The following is an 18,543-nucleotide window of genomic DNA, read 5'->3' on the forward strand; positions in this document are numbered from 1 at the left end:
TAAAACTTTTTGAGAAAACACACGTTCGAGTGTATTAGAAAAAAAATAGTTAAAGTATAATTAGTAAAAAATTAGTAAGTGAAGGATGATGCTCAACTTTTTGAGAAAACGCACGTTCGAGTGTATTATAATTGAAAAAATTAGAAAAAATTAGAAAAAATTAGTTAAAGTATAATTAGTAAAAAATTAGTATGTGAAGGATGATGCTCAACTTATTAGAAAGATAAAATAATCAAAATTAGAAATAAATTATTTTTATAGGCCAAACAAAAATAGAAAGAGTAACTATTCTTATAGAATAGAGAAATTATCTGAAAGACGAGTATTGTAAACTATTCCTTCAATCCTATAGAAAAGGACAATTTATGGATGATACGAGTTTTAATGCTCTTGAGTATAAGGCCATCACATATTGAGTGTCTGTTCCCGATGTGGTCTCGATTTGAGAGGGAGGTTTGTTGAGTACAAATTCATCCCACTTCGGGTGTTGGAAGAAAGTTAGAATGTGTGTAAAATTTTTATGTCCAACCCTAATTAGTTTGAGACCTTTTGGGAGTGACTAAAAATAAATTCGTGCGGACTTGACCCAAAGAGGAAATATCAAACTAATGTGGTAGTCGACGATCCGAACAAATGCGTAATTGGTAAAGTAATAAGAAAATAGGAAACATCGTTTGAAATATTATAGTAATTGATGATGGAGCCCAAAAATAAATAGAGTATAAAAAATATGAATATAAATATTTTAATAAAAAAGGAAATTCAGTATTTGTAACGGGAGAATTTAATACATTAAATTGGAAGGGCAAGATAAGTAATGAGGATATGGAATGAAAAGTCATAAATGGAACAAAAAGAGAGAATATGCTGAAATATCCGGAAGAAATGAAGTATGATTTGCATTAATCTGGGAAAAATATAAAAAATCCTCATTCACACAGAGACGACCATGTGATAGATTGGCCCACGATATTTCCCCTCCCAACACTCAAACAAACATCAACAGATATTTATGAAATTATCACTCGAATTGACGATGCAACATAGGCCCCACACACCCAATCTCGCCATGCAGATGCAGTCATCCTCACACGTACCGCCTCTTCTTTGGTTCGCCCATTATTAATACTAGTATACACTTACTTGCTTCTCGCTCCACACGGATTTCATGGCTCTTCTCGAATTCGCTGCAGATCTGCACTAGACTATAGATTTCCGTTTAATTTTGTGCTAATTGCTTTTTTTTTTAAATTCGGAAAATGGTTTACACGCTCTCTGGCGTGCGCTTGCCGGGGGTGCCATCGGCCTACAACCTCGGGAGCAATGGCTGGAACTCGCGCACCGCCGATAGGACACCTCGCGTCTCGTTGATTGTTAAAAATAAATCCAATTCTCGTGAGTCTGGATTCCCCTCTTTGTGTGCTAGAGGTGGTGCTGGTGTTAGTTTATTTTATTGTTCCGTTGCAGAAACTATTTGAAAAATATACAATTCCTTTTTTGTTTGGGACCACCACCAGGCCTGGTGAGTGGTGATTGTATGGATGAACATTTTGTGCTCTTAGACTTAGCGGTGAACTTTTTGAATCTGCAATTGGTGTTTTGTTCGATCATTATCTTCCTACTTGTTTTCATTTCGTGTTGGATCTTCAATTTTGTCGGATATGGTTTCGCGTCTATTGAGTGTGTATGAAATTCTGAATAATTTGCAGGGAAGAATAAGAGTTGATGGTTTCTATTCGTTCTTAGATGATTAGGAGTTACCGACTGTTTTAGCCCCCTTGTTGCGGCTTAGTAAATCAGCAGAAAGAACTGCAGCAAATAAGTTAATTAAACGATTAGCAATATAGTAGAAGAAAATTGGAGGATGATATCTGCACTAATAGGTCATATTGGGCCATGATGAAGTTAGTTGCTTCTTTAAATATTTTATCTTCCCTTTCTGTTTTAAGCTATACTTATCAAAAATAGGGTTTCAACAATCTGTATTCTCGCTGATTTTTGTGCTATTTTTACAGGGAAGATTTTTGCTGGGAAGTCATACGAGTCTGGCTCCCAGTCATCAATGGCAACTACATCAGAGAAGGTTTTAGTTCCAGGCACTGAGAATGATGACCCCTCGTCTCCAACCGAGGAATTGGAGGTCCATGAGACAGTTTCAGATAATCCCAAGGCATGTCTGCTAGAAAACCTTACTTTAAACATAACCCCGGGCTGAGTAGGAAATAATTCACACCACCAGACCACTTACATGACTAAATCAGAAGAGAGACAATGTGAGAGAGCAGAAAACTAGTACACTTGTATGACCTTCTGACTTATGGCTATTAGCACTAGTCTTGGAAACTGTCTTATAGTCTTCAGTATCCATTATCCATGCTCTAAAACTTTCTTATAGATTGAACTTGTTGTGACTTTGTAATGGGTGTGCAGTAAGAAATGTTTGAAACTGCAAAATCTTCTCCATTCATTGATTTTATGTTTCCATGTGATTTTTGTTTCAAGATATCGGGCGAAATAGAAAATTCAGAAACAAAACATGGACTGAAGGTTGACAATCAAGAAAATATAATCAATCTTGGTTCCAGTGAAGTTATCACAGGCGAAGATCCCGCTTCTGCACAACTACCAGATGCACACGTTGAAGCAAAAGCTGAAGGGACATCAGACTCAACGTATGAAACAACAAGCAGTGAATCTACGAGGATAAGAGGGAAGATCATTCCTCCACCTGGTAATGGTCAGAGGATATATGAAATAGATCCAATGTTGAGCAGTCACCGCCAGCATCTTGATTATCGGTAAGTTAGTATCGATAACTTCGTTGGAAAAATCAGTTTACTAGAAAGTTTAAGCGGTATACAAATTATATTTTGCATTCTTAAAGTTTTGTAGTTGAAACAATATCTTCTAACTTTAACATTATATCCTCTCTCTTACATATTACTATCATAAATATATCATTTGATATTTCTGAAAGTTTTTTTTGTAGTTTCTAGTGAAGCTGCAAGTTGTAAGTTGACCAATTTGATTATTTCACTAAACATGTTGTCTTTCCAGGTATGACCAGTATAGAAAACTGCGTGCAGCAATTGACAAGAACGAAGGTGGATTGGAGGCCTTTTCTCGTGGTTATGAGAAATTTGGTTTTATTCGCAGGTTTGTATGCTGGACGTTGTTATTTTGTTCTCTTGATATGTTGACAGCCATCCAGAGACAATCATGGTTTTAGAATCTGTTTGCGCATATGGAATAAGAAATTCTGAAAGTTCATTCCATGTGTTTTCACTCATCTTGAAAGGGCACATCCATCTAGTTGAAGATACTAATTTTTTTTAGAAAGTTGGTGTAAGAATGCAAGCGTTTGGGTAGTGTTTATAGTATAGGAAGTTAAGAGGAGTTCTTCATCCACCATGTATGCTCACTCTGGAGAAGGCTTACATATCCATATTTCATATAGGCATCTTCATATAACTACTAATGATGCTGTGCCGTTGACTATGGCAATCCAATAATTTCTCCATCATGACAAGACACCACTGGAGAAAATCTCTTGGGAAACCATTCCACATGTTTTCTGGAGAAGGAAATACATCATGTACCCATGGGATATTAAATATTGAGTACTGACAGCCATATCAGAATAGACTATAGAGGTTCGTAAAAAGCTGACTACTGTGATTTCTCAGAGTAGAAACTTAGTCCTTAGTAATCTGTAAGTGAAAAGACAAAAATATGAAAACTCAACAAGAATTATAAATCATGCTTGAAGTGTTAATGCTTTTGTATTGAATTTGGAGTAGCTGTAACCTTTTTATTTTCCAGTTTACCTATTACTACTACTCCATAATATAGTTATCCTTTGCCTGTAAAGAAATACATATTTTACTTGATTAAAGAAATCTGAGTGTTATGATAGTCCTATACTAATTTCCAGTAAACCTTATTGACAGTGAGACAGGTATTACTTACCGCGAATGGGCACCTGGTGCCAAGGTTAGTGCTGCTTATTATATTGCATAAGTTGATATCTACTTTCTTTTAGTTCAACCAGTCATCTTCTATCCTCTTCTCTTCTCTGTTACTCCGTCTACCAAGAGTGTGCAACAGTTGCCTTATTAGACATCCACAAAGAGTGTGCAGCTTTCCTTTTTTTTTGAACAAATCTCATTATAATTTACCTTGACAATACTTCTTATTTTCTACCCATGGCCCACCATCTATATCCAATATATACCCTTGCTGGGACACTTCTCTTCAAGCCAAATATCTACATAACATTTTATTAAAACTCGTGTCATCCCCAAAGTTGCACGCTCGTAGTGGACGGAGGGAGTACAATTTCACAAACAAGCTGATAAATACCTGATGAAACCCCTCACAATTTGCTTCTTGCCCTAGTCTTTCTGGTGTCATAATAGGTTTTGGGTCTCTATCTGCCTAAACTGGTCACATGTGAAATATGCTTGATTCTTTCATTTATTGGCTCTTTCAAAATCTGCCAACTTTCTTTTTTTCATCTCATTTATTTTATTGCTGCTATATATTGACCATTCTTACCGTGCAGTCGGCTGTACTTATTGGAGATTTCAACAACTGGAATCCTAATGCTGATGTCATGACTTGTGTAAGCTTTTCTCCCCCCTTTTGCTATTCAAAATTCTCTTGTTATTCAGGGATTTTTATTATTGGACAAGATATTTTTCTTATGCTTGAGCACTCACAATTTGAGTACAAAGCTGCTTTTCATTTTCTTTTGTCTTTCGTTCCTCTCCCTTCTCTCGTGCTAATTTCTACCCTTAGCATTGTTGGAACACTACCAAATCTTGGTTTCATGTACTTTGCATTGTTAAGACTGTTCTCTCATTTGCATATTGCATGATGATCAACTTCATGAATATTTGCCACATGATTAATCTGAAAGAGTTCTTTACAGAATGAATTTGGTGTTTGGGAGATCTTCTTGCCAAACAATGCTGATGGTTCCCCTGCTATTCCGCATGGTTCCCGTGTGAAGGTAATATCCGTTTATATTAGTTCATGATAGTATTTCTCACTTAAATCTCTGACTGTACTTGAACACTATTACAATCACAAAATCTTTATCTCAATCACTTGTCATTAATACTTTTTTGTGGTACTATTGACAAGATGTTAATCATGTTATCTACAATCTAATATTCAAATGTAGATCCGTATGGATACTCCATCTGGCATTAAAGATTCTATTCCAGCTTGGATCAAGTTCTCTGTTCAGGCTCCTGGGGAAATTCCATTTAATGGAATATATTATGATCCTCCAGAAGAGGTATTCATGTTTTTTCTTTGTTATGCTTGTGATATTTATTGCCTCTTCATAGTTGATCCACTTTTATTGATGACTGGAGAACTGGAAAACAAGGGGAAAATAAGTGAATTATTCATATCTCAGTTGTCTAAAGTGGACAGTATCATAATCTAAATCCGAGTAGATTGCTGTTTCTTGCCATTTCAAAATGTCTTCCGTCTATATATTAAAAATAGATACTGTGATCATGCATGAATAAATTTAAGTATTGCACTAAAAGTTTTGCTCTCCAAGTCAGAAGAGAATAAATCCAGTTTCATGCGTTCCGTCCTCTGACTGTTATCGGCTATGAAGCAATGTGCTACAGCCGGATCCTTTCCCTGTTTCTTGTCTGTCAGGGATTAAGGATGAGTAGTCATTTACCTGGTGTATTTTTCTTGTAGATTTCGTTTGTTCTCAGCTAATGATGCACTAAATATACTTTTTTGCAGGAAAAACATGTATTTGAACATCCTCGTCCAATGAAACCAAAATCACTGCGGATATATGAGTCTCATGTTGGAATGAGTAGTAAGGTATGCTTCTATTCTCTAAAAATCTTATAAGTAAATTCAACTAGGTAACTTATCTGGTGCCTTTTCTCTTGATTATGAATAACTTAGCCATCTTCAGTATCTTATAAATGAAAATCCATTTCCTCGTCAACAACTAAAAGAAAATTTATGAAATGGAAAAGCATACGAGTATTAGATGAAAGATCCTTTTGAAATGGTTAACAAAAGTTGCATAAAGCATAATACTCCCTTTGTCCGTGAATAGGAGTCACGTTTTTCCATTTTAGTCCGTCCGTGAATAGGAGTCCCGGTTCACTTTTATCATAAATGGTAATAGGGTCCCACCTTCCGCTAACTCATTCAACTCACATTTCATTTAAAACTAATATATACAGGTGGGATCCCTATTCCACTAACCTTTTTCCACCCACTTTTCTTAACATTTTAAAAACCCGTGCCGCCAAGAAATGGGACTCCTAATGGCGGACTGAGGGAGTATAAAATTATTTGCCATAGATTTGGCTCTTGAAGCGCATCAGACAATCCATAAACTTTTGGAAGAATTACGATGTGTTCTTCTCTTTAAATTAGTTTTGCCAACTCAAGAAGTTGGGACATATAACCTTTGCCGTGGACTAGTAAAAATATAATTAGAATCTTTAGATTTCCTATATTATACTGTTTCATGTTCAAATGCAGAACTTACCTGTTTTATTGTTGATGTTGGATGCAGGATCCAGTTATCAATACGTACGTAAATTTCAGAGACGAAGTGCTCCCTCGCATCAAGAAATTGGGGTATAATGCTGTTCAGATAATGGCAATTCAGGAGCATTCATATTATGCAAGTTTCGGGTAATATGCCTCACTCCAGTTATGAATTTCCCCCCCCCCTTATATAGAGCTATACTGTATTCTCATCTTCTACTTTTTCTGCACTTAAGCTGCTGATAATTTTTTTTATCTCATTCTTGTCTCAGCTACCATGTGACGAATTTCTTTGCACCAAGCAGTCGCTTTGGGACTCCAGATGAGCTTAAGTCTTTGATAGATAGAGCTCATGAATTGGGCTTGCTTGTTCTGATGGATATTGTGCACAGGTATATTATTTCCAAAATAACAATCATTGAGGCATAACCAAAATTGCTGTCTCTAAATAACATATAGCTGACTAGCATCATGTTCTCCACTGGGATGTTATTGGAGAAGCTCATTTCGTGGATATTCCAGTCTGCTATCTGGAGTATTAGTCAGTATGATATGCATCAAGAATTGAAAAGCTAGAAGTTTAACTATTAGAAGTCTAGAAATCTTATCTTTTAATTTAAAAGTCAAGAAGTCCATCTGTAAATGTTATCTTTATTTCCTTCGTGTTCTGAGAGTCCTATAAATAAGTCCCTGTAAGTTCTAGAGCAATGTTGAATCTTGAATTTAGTGTAAGGACGTAATTAACCGTATGGCCTCATTTGACTGATTGACCTGATAAGAGAATTGTTTATCATTATTTATTTCAGTTCATTACAGTCCGTTTTCCATCTATTTTTTGTTCTTACTATTCTTGCCAGCCTCCCTTGCCTCTTTTCTGTAACAGTCTTACTTTAAATTATGACATTTTTATCAGTTTGGGTGGTGTTTCTATATATCTGTTGCATCTCTTGTTGCTGTTTCTGTGTGAATCAAAGAGCTTTATTATTCATTTGTCATTTAACTGAAAATTTAATGCCTGCAGTCATGCATCAAATAATACTTTGGATGGATTGAACATGATTGATGGCACTGATACCTGTTACTTTCACTCTGGATCGCGGGGTTATCATTGGATTTGGGATTCTCGTCTTTTTAACTATGGACAGTGGGAAGTATGTAATGTCTAGATATTAATTATACAACAGAATCTGTTACTGTTATTCTGTTTGTCTAATGCGTCCTCAATTGTAGGTCTTAAGGTTTCTTCTCTCGAATGCAAGATGGTGGTTAGATGAGTATAAGTTTGATGGCTTCAGATTTGATGGGGTGACATCCATGATGTATACCCACCATGGTTTAGAGGTATTACTTTTTGGTTAACGCATCTGTTCATTTATTGAGGAATGTGGTTAATCATGCAATTACTAATCTATGACATATCAAATATATAATGCTCACCTTCAGCTTCAAAAAAAATCCACTACTTTCTAGAAAACTTCTGTTCCACCAGTGGCCAGTACAATATTTGTTTCTTGAAGGAACACAAAAGTGGTAGTACAACCTTTAGTTAAGTGAAGAAAAAGGAGAACATAGTACCAATTATTGTCAACCTAACTGAAAGATTTCACTTACTTCATTTTAATTCTCAAATTTGTGTAAGATTTGAAATTATGTTGAACAAATTTTATTCTGCATTATTAAAATATTGTTTTCATGACTTCTTTTGCAAGCCTACCAAACTAATTTGTTTACTTCCTCTATCCACCATCCACCAAAGCTTTCTCAGGATAATCTCTAAATTCCAATCCTTACCTTTTCTAGCTTGCCCAAAACTCCTGTCACGATTTGTACTAAATTATTAAAGTCATGGTACAGAAATTTGTTTCTTCTTCTTTTAGATTCAACCAGTTTTTTTGATGATCTGTCAACTAGTCAAGTATTGCTCTTTGAATCTTTTTTCAACTGCAACAGGGTTTGTCTTTTACTCACGAATGCTCCTTATGTTTTGGGGCAACTTTTCTGCACCCCAGCCTAGTATCCACAAGTTGGACTTTACTCTTCTAATTTTTACCACTTGTTAAACAAAAAACATGTGAGGAAAAGAAAAGTAAAATAAAATTCATTTGGGACAATACCGGTTGGTTCAGCCCTGTTTTCTTATTCTTTACTTTTTGTTTGAAATATTCTCATATACTCCCTCCGTCCACAAAAATTAGTCCCATTTTACCATTTTGGGACGCCCACAAAAATAGTCCCATTTCAAAAATGGAAACTCTCTTACACTTTACTTACTTTTTCTCCTCCTCTCTTTTACTTTTTTTTCCCTCTCATCTCTCTTTCTTTTTCTTCCTTTTCTCATACTTTACTCACTTTTTTCTCTCACTCTCTCTCACTTTACCAATTTATCATTAAAACCCGTGCCATCAACAAATGGGACTATTTTTTGTGGACGGAGGGAGTATATTTCATGAAACAGGGTACTCTGTTTCAAAGGCTTTTTCTTTAATCTATCATTTTTGGTCTGTGAGGTTCCCATACTTTCTCTTCCAAGCATGGTGTTTATCGGAAAGATTCTCGTATTTGTCATCAAATAACAATTGTGTCATGTACTAAATGGATATTCAATATCAGTGTCTATTTTGAACATTTTCCTTTTTGTGCTATTTCATCTGGTCCCAGGTAGATGATATAATCTAGTCTGTTCACTCACAAGTTCTGTACTGATAAACCGTCACAGATTGTGAGCTAACTTAAGATGATGTAACTCAGCATGAATATAAGACTAGCCTTAAGCATGTGTTGAGTTTTCCATTCCCGCAATAGAATCCTGTTTCTAGAAGCCTTTGAGCGTAATTTGGTTCACTCCCTGCTCTTGGTGTTAATAAGTAATATCCAGAGTTCAGACTAATGTATTCTTTGATGAAAGGTGGCATTCACTGGGAACTACAACGAGTACTTTGGATTCGCAACAGATGTTGATGCAGTGGTCTATTTGATGCTTGTCAATGATATGATTCACGGGCTCTTTCCTGAAGCTTTGACTATAGGTGAAGATGTAAGTTTGTAGATTTAACATATAACAAAGTATGTCATGGCGTCATACCTCATTTATTTGTTCGGTCTGATTGTTTGGATGTTTTTGGGTTGGGTTAGACGGAAGAAGCTGGATTTGTTGAAATAAGATCTTTAAGTGGTAAAGATTGTAAGGGAGTGAAGATCCAACCTACAGGAGTATTTTTTCTCTAAAAAGTAGTTGCACAAATACTTTTTCTGATATCTTCAGCAATCAGTTCAAATATTTTTCATCATCACTTTCCAGTTTTTTCTTGTTCATATTCATGGTTAACAAAAGAATCACTGAAAAAGTAGTATGCCTGCAACTTGCAAGCGGTAACCTTTGCTAAAATCCTTTGTTATTCTAAAGTTGCATAAATTTTTCTGAACTTATGAAACCGATGATGGTTTCCTTCATATACCAATGCTTTGTCACAATAACAATCTTCATTATTCTGAAAAGATAGTATCTATGTTGATGTCTGCACATAGCTGTCCTTTATCATATATTCTCTTATTTCAGGTCAGTGGAATGCCAGCCTTTTGTATTCCTCTTGAAGATGGAGGTATTGGATTTGACTATCGTCTGCACATGGCTATTGCCGATAAATGGATTGAGACTCTCAAGTATGTGCGCTTGACACTCTAATACCCATGTACTGACTATATAACGATAAATCTCATTCCTTCCTTCAAGGCAATTTTCTTGGTGATAAGACTATAATATTGGGTGATATGATGCTATCAGTGGATTTATCTTTTACTTATTTTCTGTTTTCCACTAAGTTTATATCTACAGCAACTAATTTGAAAAATAGCTATTATCTACATGAGTCGAATGCAATCTATTTTGCCACGATATAACCTCAATTTTATGAACAAGACATCTTAAACTTCACATATTCTAAGTTGGAAAATTAACTTTTAACTCTCTGCATTTTACATTAATTTTAATTGGGACCACATAATCCTTTCACAATCCAGTGTCACTCTTCCCTTACTCTTTTGATTCAGGAAAAGGGATGAAGATTGGAAAATGGGAGATATTATACACACACTTACAAATAGAAGGTGGAATGAAAAATGTGTCTCCTATGCAGAAAGTCATGACCAAGCTCTTGTTGGCGATAAAACTATTGCATTTTGGTTGATGGATAAGGTCAGAATATATTTTAAGTTGCTTACTTCTATACTTGAAAGCATGTAGGAGTTTAATATAGTAGCACTCGTTATCTATCTAGAAATATTATGCTCGCATTGCACATTTTAATCTGTGTTTGTTCAATAGTTCCAACTTATTTTCTTAAAGAGGCGATATATTTTGCTTTCTCTAGAAACCGTGATTATATAAATATTTACACATATACCATGAATGAACTAATTATGGCTTCAACAAAAATAAGGAAAATTATGAGAATAGTGGTTATTTGAACCAAGGATGAAATATCTTCCATATCTTCAGAAGCCATGGTTCCAAAAATGAAGATCAATTGAACTGACTAGTTGCCATTTCTATAGTTGCAACCACTTCCATACTTCTCAGGAGAAGTTAAAAATACATGTTGACGCTGTAACAAATATACTGAGTATCTCGATCATGATATTGTGTGCCACTATGATATATAAACTTATTCTTGTGTTCTGGATCTGTCTCAGGATATGTATGATTTCATGGCATTGGATAGACCATCCACACCTGTAATTGATCGTGGAATTGCATTACACAAGATGATCAGGCTTATAACAATGGGATTAGGTGGGGAAGGATACTTAAATTTTATGGGAAATGAATTTGGACATCCTGGTAGGTGCACATGAAATATTTGCTGCTTTAAATGAATCATAAGTACTGTCTAACTGTTCTTTTAATGCGAATCAGAGTGGATAGACTTTCCCAGAGCCGATCAACATCTTCCTGATGGCACAGTCATCCCAGGAAATGGGTTCAGTTATGACAAATGCAGGCGTAGATTTGATCTGGTAAGTTTTAATGAGTTCAGTTACTTTTTTCAAGTTGTTAGATTTGCAGATTTGCCTGAGCAACTTGTTCTGTTGGACTATGAGAGCCAACTACTTATACGGTTGATATTGAATTAAAATAGGAATACTAAAACAAGAAACATGGCACTAAGGACTCAAACAAATAAATCTTGATTCTTTGCAAGGTGTTTTGCCTTCTATATTGGCTATAAAATTGATTTAAAATAGGAATACTAAAACAGGAAACATGGCCCTAAGGACTCAAAAAAGTAACTCTTGATTTTTTGCTAGGTATTTTGCCTTCTATTTTGGTATACTGTCAACAATGAAGTTAGTATAAAATCCTATGTTGAATAATCAACTTTGACCGAGTTACTTTGTGCAAAGATATTTTGTGGAGCACTGCTGTGTTACATCATCATTAGAGATTCCTGCAGCAGTTGCATCTTTTCTTTAATGAACATCGATGTATATGCAGGGTGATGCAGACTATTTGAGATATAATGGATTGCAAGAATTTGATCGAGCGATGCAACATCTTGAAGAAAGATACGGCGTATGTATTTCTTGCTCTGAGTTTCCTTGCATTAGTTAAACTAAGGGTATCTTTTTGCCCCTTTCTGATAACTATAGATATTATACAAACAATAATTTTTTAGTGAAACTGAAGACGAAAAAAGCCATTATCAGGTAACAAAAGTAAAATCTGCCCACTAATATAAAAAAAGTAAGTATCCACATTTACTAGTATTTTACTACTACTATTTAGCCACACTTCATTTGATTTCTGCACAACTAAGAAGGCTATAAGTGTGCGTTGAAGTAAAAAAAAATATGTAATTCTTCACACTTAAAGAAGGTATAGGGTAGTGAATTATAGCAATCACAATCTAGTGTATTCTTAATTGTGAAACTATGAACAAAATCACTACTTCACAACCTATGTAGAGATGCCCAAGGTTTTCGGTTCCGGCGGTTAACCGCGTAACCATAACCGCCGGTTCCGGTTCCAAACCGGAACCGCGACTTTTTTCTTGAACCGGAACCGCCATATTTTGAACCGCGGGCCGGTTCCGGTTCCAAATTTAAAGAACCGAAACCGTGCCGGAACCGCCGGTTCTGGACGGTTTCAAACCGGAACCGCGAAAAACCGTCGAAAAACCGTGAAATCTAGCCGGAACCGTGAAAAACCGCCGGAAACCGGCAGTTCGGAACCGTGAAAAACCGCCGGAAAACCGGCGGTTCGGAACCGAAACCGAAACCGTGAAATAGCCTCACGGTTCGGTGCCGGTTCCACATTTCTCGAAACCGGAACCGCCGGTTTACTAACCGTGGGCATGTCTAAACCTATTATTGGTTGTATATGGCGATAAGGGTCGCTATACCTAAAGAGTAATTTTGTGATTGTGCAAAAATTATTGGCTAAATTTTACTTCAAAAAAATTAGTGGATACTTTTACTTTTGTTATATGATAATGGATGCTTTTAGGTATTTACACAATTTTTTTTATGGATTCAAGTGTGTTAGCATAGTATTCTGCATATATAGAAAATCAACATGCATGTTGTAATTGCTCTTGTTTCATATGATGTATTGATGATAGCCAAATCCGGTTTAGCCTGTGTTGGACATGCAAAAATATTTCTTTAAAAAGCAGAAAACATACCTGTGTCTTGTAAGAGCTTGCTCCTCTCAACTACACTGTTCTCAATCAAGACTCCAGTTTTAAATGCATTTGAGTTTACTTTCTTGGGTAAAATAGGATATAAACAGCCATAAATTGTTTTCTGCAGTTCATGACATCAGAGCATCAATACATATCCAAGAAAGATGAAGGAGACAGAATAATTGTATTTGAGAGGGGTGACTTAGTCTTTGTCTTTAATTTCCATTGGAGTAATAGTTATTCAGATTACCGGGTTGGCTGCTTGAAGCCAGGAAAATACAAGGTACTTTGAGAAACAATTGATTTTGTATTGTAATATTGTTTTTTATTCTTGTTGATTTGTTGATACAGTTGTTGTTTAGCCCTTGAAGAAACACTTCTAAAGCATGGCTATATATTTCAGGTTGTCTTGGACTCAGATCATTCACTATTTGGAGGCTTCAACAGAATTAGCCACAAGGCAGAGTATTTTACATTAGTAAGTTAATGCCTCAAGTTGTTGCTGATGTTCGAACTCTTCAACTAGTGGAAGTACTATATTAGGTTTGATACCCTCTCTATCATACTAATATCATTTTTTATTACTAATAATCTTAACAGGAAGGGTGGCATGATGACCGACCCCGTTCATTCTTAGTCTATGCACCTTCGAGAACAGCAGTGGTGTACGCATTAGTAACAGATGAACCAGAACCTGTTGATGTTGCTGATACTGAAATTAGTGTTGCTGATACTGAAATTAGTATTGCTGAAGTTTAGCTTTGTAGCTGAGGTGTTGGTGATTCTGGCTTATAACAACACCTTGCTTTTCTGTCCGTTGTAACAATATGGGGCTTGCAAACTCTCGAAGAAGCAGAAACTAAGTTGAAAAAAAAATGGAAACAGCAGGTGCGCTAACTTAACTTGTATCCTCCGGTGGCTATCTCTAGATTGTCTGAGTAATAACTAAACCTCAGTGTATGAGATTCTAGATTGAGATTCCATCAGATCTACGAGGAGATTACGCATCTGGTTTGGCGCTTATAATGAATTAAGAATGAATATTCCGACTTTGATGCATGTCATCTCCATGTATATTCCTTTGTATTCGTATTTTTGCTGTAGCTGGTCCTTTTTGAGCCTGGCTTTGATTTACATGAAATAGTTAGAGCCAAGCTCGTGTTTCTCATTAAGGATTATGCTTATTACATTATGTGCTACATCTATTTAGAATAAATATAAAGTCGTAATCTCTAATTAAATTAAAGGAAAACGTATCGCGTGATGACGCAGACAGACAGTGTTTACATTTTTATGATGGCAATTGAAGATCCAAACAGATAGTGTTGAGATCTTTATTTTGTGCCTAATATAAGTTGAAGTATGTATATTAAGCTAAAAACACCATAAGGATGCATAGAAAAATCTTAGTTGTAAATATGTGTTATGTAGATTTATTTTTTTTGTTATTAGTACATTATATATTTTCTGGTCAGGGAGTCACTTTTCTTCAAAATTAAATAGAAATTCAGATGCATAATTTGATAGTCCTATTTCCCATATTTTTCACCCAAACTTTGTTGTCTAAAAGTTTATCTAATTTAATACTTTTAGCAGTTTAAAAACATGTCATTGGACAGGAATATATTAACGATACATACATTATTATTATTTTTTAAAAAAGAGGATCGACGTTCGTTCTTCGTCTACTCCAGTAATGACTCGAACACTTAACTTATTTGGTTAGAGGGGCAGTATCCTATCAAATGTGTAGCGCTTCATCGTCATTAACCATGCATGCGCTATACATACCATGTATTGTATAAATCTCTTAATTGATCAGGACCATTTTTCTGAATTAGAAATCTACAGCCAACATTCTGATGGCTCCTATAAATCTTTACTATAACATACAGTACACTATTTGTGGACAAATTCTGAATCAAACAGTCAATATAAAAAGAGAAGATAAATAATAGTACTATTTGAAACAGAAAATTTGAATCACTGGACTCCTCATCATAATATTCAGCCACTTGGTCTCAATTATGGAAAGGTGGTTGCTTGTCTTAGTTGGCCTAAATTGTTATACTCCCGTATTATTTGAAAATAATAAAAAATTTGCCTAAATTTTTATACTACGTTTCTATTGTTATATTCATAACTGGAGATATAGTATATGTAGTAATTTCGTAGGGCATCTACTCATAGTAATTTCGTATGCCCTTAGTTGGGATGTTTCTCCAATTTGTAAGAGTAGACTTGTAATTCGAATATTTAGGAAAGTATATTTTTCATTTAAAAAAAAAGATAAATATACCTTCTTAAAAAGTACTCCCTCCGTCCCAAAGAAGATGGCACACATGGGAGATGACACCAGATTTTATGAGATGTTTTGTGTGTTAAGTGGTGAGCGAAAATATAATTTTATAATTGATGTGAGAGGAAACGTTTTCCAAAAGAGGAAATGTGACATCTTTTGTGAGATAAACTAAAAAGGAAAGTGTGGCATCTACTATGAGACGGAGGGAGTAGTAAATTTAAAAAAAGAAGATAAATTGAAAAAAAAGAACTATCACATTTAACTTTTGAGTGAAGAAAGATAAATATATATCTTCAAAATTAAAAAAAAGAACTATAATATCTTCTCAAATAACTTTTCTATTGAAGAATGAGTTTTTTTTTCTTTTTCAGTTACCTTCTATTTTTGAAATTCACTATTTATTAAGAAGGTATATTTAGACCATCTCTAATGATATACTAAAATCCAAAATGGAGTAAGCAATTAGATCCGGTGATACTTCAAAATCAATTTCATTTTTAGCTTTTGAGTAGTAGTAAAATATAGTACTCCCTCCATCCTGAAAAATATACTAGTTTCATTTGTGGATGACACATGTTTTAATGAGAAATTGGTAAAGTAAGAGAGAAGAAGAAAAAATAGGTAAAGTAAGAGAGATATGAAGAAAAAATAGGTAAAATATAGGAGAGATGAGAAAAAGTAGGTAAAGTATGAGAGAAAAACTTTCAATTTTAAGAAATGAGACTATTTTTTTGGACATCCCAAAATGACCAAATTAGACTATTTTTTGTGGACAAATGGTGTATATACTTATTTTGGGATTTACACTAAACAAACCACAATTTTTTTTTTTCAAATTTTGTGAGTACAAATAGTTAAATTTGAGTTTAGTATAAATAATGGAAGTAAAATCACTATTTGATTTAATATTTATACTGATAAATTTGAATTTAGTATAAATAGTTGGAGATACTCTTAATTTACTTCTTTCACTAGGAAATATACATTTTAAACAGATAAATGAAAAATATACATTCATAATGGAAATATCATAATACAACACAAGATTATATTATAAATTCACAAAAATCTCTAATGAAAATCCATATTATATAAGAGTAGGCACGACGACAAACACAACTTTATTAGTAACACATTTTCCTTTGAATTAAGAGTAGGCAAGACGACAAAACACAACTTAATTAGCAACACACTTTCCTTTCTATTAAGAGTAGGCACGGCGACAAAACATAATTTAATTAGTAACACACTCCCCTTTCAACTAAGAATAGACACGACGACAAAATACAACTTAATTAGTAACACACTTCCCTTTTTATTAAGAGTAGGTACGGCGACAAAACACAATTTAATTAGTAACACTAACACATTTCCCTTTCAGTTAAGAATAAGCACAGCCACAAAACACAATTCAATTAGTACTAAACAAATTAACTTCCCTTTAAAATAATCACGGGGACTTTTAAGTCACCACAATTACACAACTACAAAAATAATTGCGAAACAATCATTAATCATTGTTATTTCTAAATAAAGCTAGACGCTAGAATTTCAAATTTGGAAACAGCCAGCTATAGCTGATAGTGAAAAAAATGTAATTCAAAAGACTCTGTATTATCAGCTAATACTTGCTATACCAAACCGTCATTAAATTTTGGGTAAGTATTGCCACCTTGCATCACTAAATACTACTAATATTCGATTATTTATTATGTGTTTTCTAATTTGAATGAAAAATCTTTGTTCATATATAAGTTTATGATATATTAGTATAGTATAACACCTTCACCTAATTTCCAACTCTTAGGGTAATCATCATAATAACAGAAAAAATGGCAAGAAACCCACGCAAATACTCACTTGCAATCCATGTATTATTATCGTGGCACACCCTCTTTCTATAGGTGTATCCTTTCTGTCTCTCCCTCTCTTTCTACGTGAGAAGGGAAGAATTTCTCTTTCTTCCAACTTTTTCACACTATATATATGGAGCCGATGTGACTCATTTCTCACACACTTACACAAAACTTCCTTACAATAGAAAAAAGGACACTTCTTCCCCTCCTTAATTCCAAAAGGTGATCTTTTTAGAATAGCTATAACAAGAGGGTTTAGGCCATTTCTATCTTTAATTAGCATTACTTGCCTTTTTTTTCATTCTTATCAAACGTTTCAAGATTGTTTCTCTCTTTCTTTATTAACATTACTTGTGCACTGACTTTGAACAGAAAATGAAAGACTTAAACTCGAAATTGGAGATGGAGAACTTCCTAATCATGCAAGAAAATGAGAAGTTGAAGATGCTGGCTGAGTTTTTCAGCCAAGAGAATCAGGCTCTTCTCAATGAGCTCAACTACAAGCTCGCCGCTGCTGCTGCAGCTGGAATCCCCATCCCTCATGATCTCAATAGGTCCACCTCCTCCTCTGCCGCCGCCACCACTAGCTCCTCAAAGACCAACAAGAAATCCAACAAGTGAGAATTAAGAAGGCCACACCATGCTATATGTTTTGCTCATCATCAACATTTAGTTTTCGTTTGTCTCAATTAGGTTTCTGTTGAAAGTAGATGTAAGGGTCTCAATTCTAAGTTCGTTGTTGTTATTATTGTTGTTTATCAGTCTTTTCTCTTTTGTTGTTGTTGTTGCTGCTGTTTATCACTCGGATTATAATTTGGTAATGAATATTGAGTAAATTATTATTGTCTCTCAAATGGATTTGATCTTTCCTATTGAAGCTGCCAATTGCTTTTAAAAAATCCCAGAGCATCTCCAGTAGTTCTGGACATGCAATAGCCCTCCATAGCCTTGCCACTGCCACATCATCAGCACTAAAATCCTCCTGCCACATCATCTGGACATGCAACTGGACATGCAATAGCCCTCCCATAACCTATCCACATCACTAATAACAATTATATAATTTAATTTACAATCGTAGCAACATACAGAATTTAATTTACGAGACAAATACAGGAAAATTGAATAATACTATTAAAATTTTAAAAAGTACAATAAT

The 18,543-nt window shown here is 34.7% G+C and overlaps 1 protein-coding gene and 1 long non-coding RNA gene across 2 annotated transcripts; both read left to right on the plus strand.

Annotated features, from left to right (window-relative positions):
* The first annotated feature begins 1,072 nt into the window (after positions 1-1,072).
* LOC121792179 (1,4-alpha-glucan-branching enzyme 2-2, chloroplastic/amyloplastic-like) lies at positions 1,073-14,398 on the plus strand. The gene is made up of 22 exons (XM_042190029.1): positions 1,073-1,395; positions 2,016-2,170; positions 2,503-2,798; positions 3,058-3,156; positions 3,951-3,993; positions 4,565-4,624; positions 4,934-5,014; positions 5,189-5,305; positions 5,776-5,859; positions 6,572-6,693; positions 6,819-6,938; positions 7,568-7,697; positions 7,777-7,887; positions 9,452-9,580; positions 10,103-10,206; positions 10,594-10,738; positions 11,236-11,383; positions 11,459-11,559; positions 12,038-12,115; positions 13,354-13,509; positions 13,630-13,704; positions 13,827-14,398. Exons 1-22 carry the CDS (start codon positions 1,260-1,262, stop codon positions 13,983-13,985), a joined length of 2,649 nt encoding a protein of 882 aa, XP_042045963.1. The 5' UTR covers positions 1,073-1,259; the 3' UTR covers positions 13,986-14,398.
* Positions 14,399-17,543: 3,145 nt separating this feature from the next.
* Positions 17,544-18,220, plus strand: LOC121780583. The gene is made up of 2 exons (XR_006046053.1): positions 17,544-17,606; positions 17,757-18,220. It is a non-coding gene; the product is annotated as an uncharacterized LOC121780583 (long non-coding RNA).
* The last annotated feature ends 323 nt before the right edge of the window (positions 18,221-18,543 follow it).

The sequence above is a fragment of the Salvia splendens genome, chromosome 2 (assembly GCF_004379255.2).
Source record: "Salvia splendens isolate huo1 chromosome 2, SspV2, whole genome shotgun sequence".
NCBI classification, from domain to species: Eukaryota; Viridiplantae; Streptophyta; class Magnoliopsida; order Lamiales; family Lamiaceae; genus Salvia; species Salvia splendens.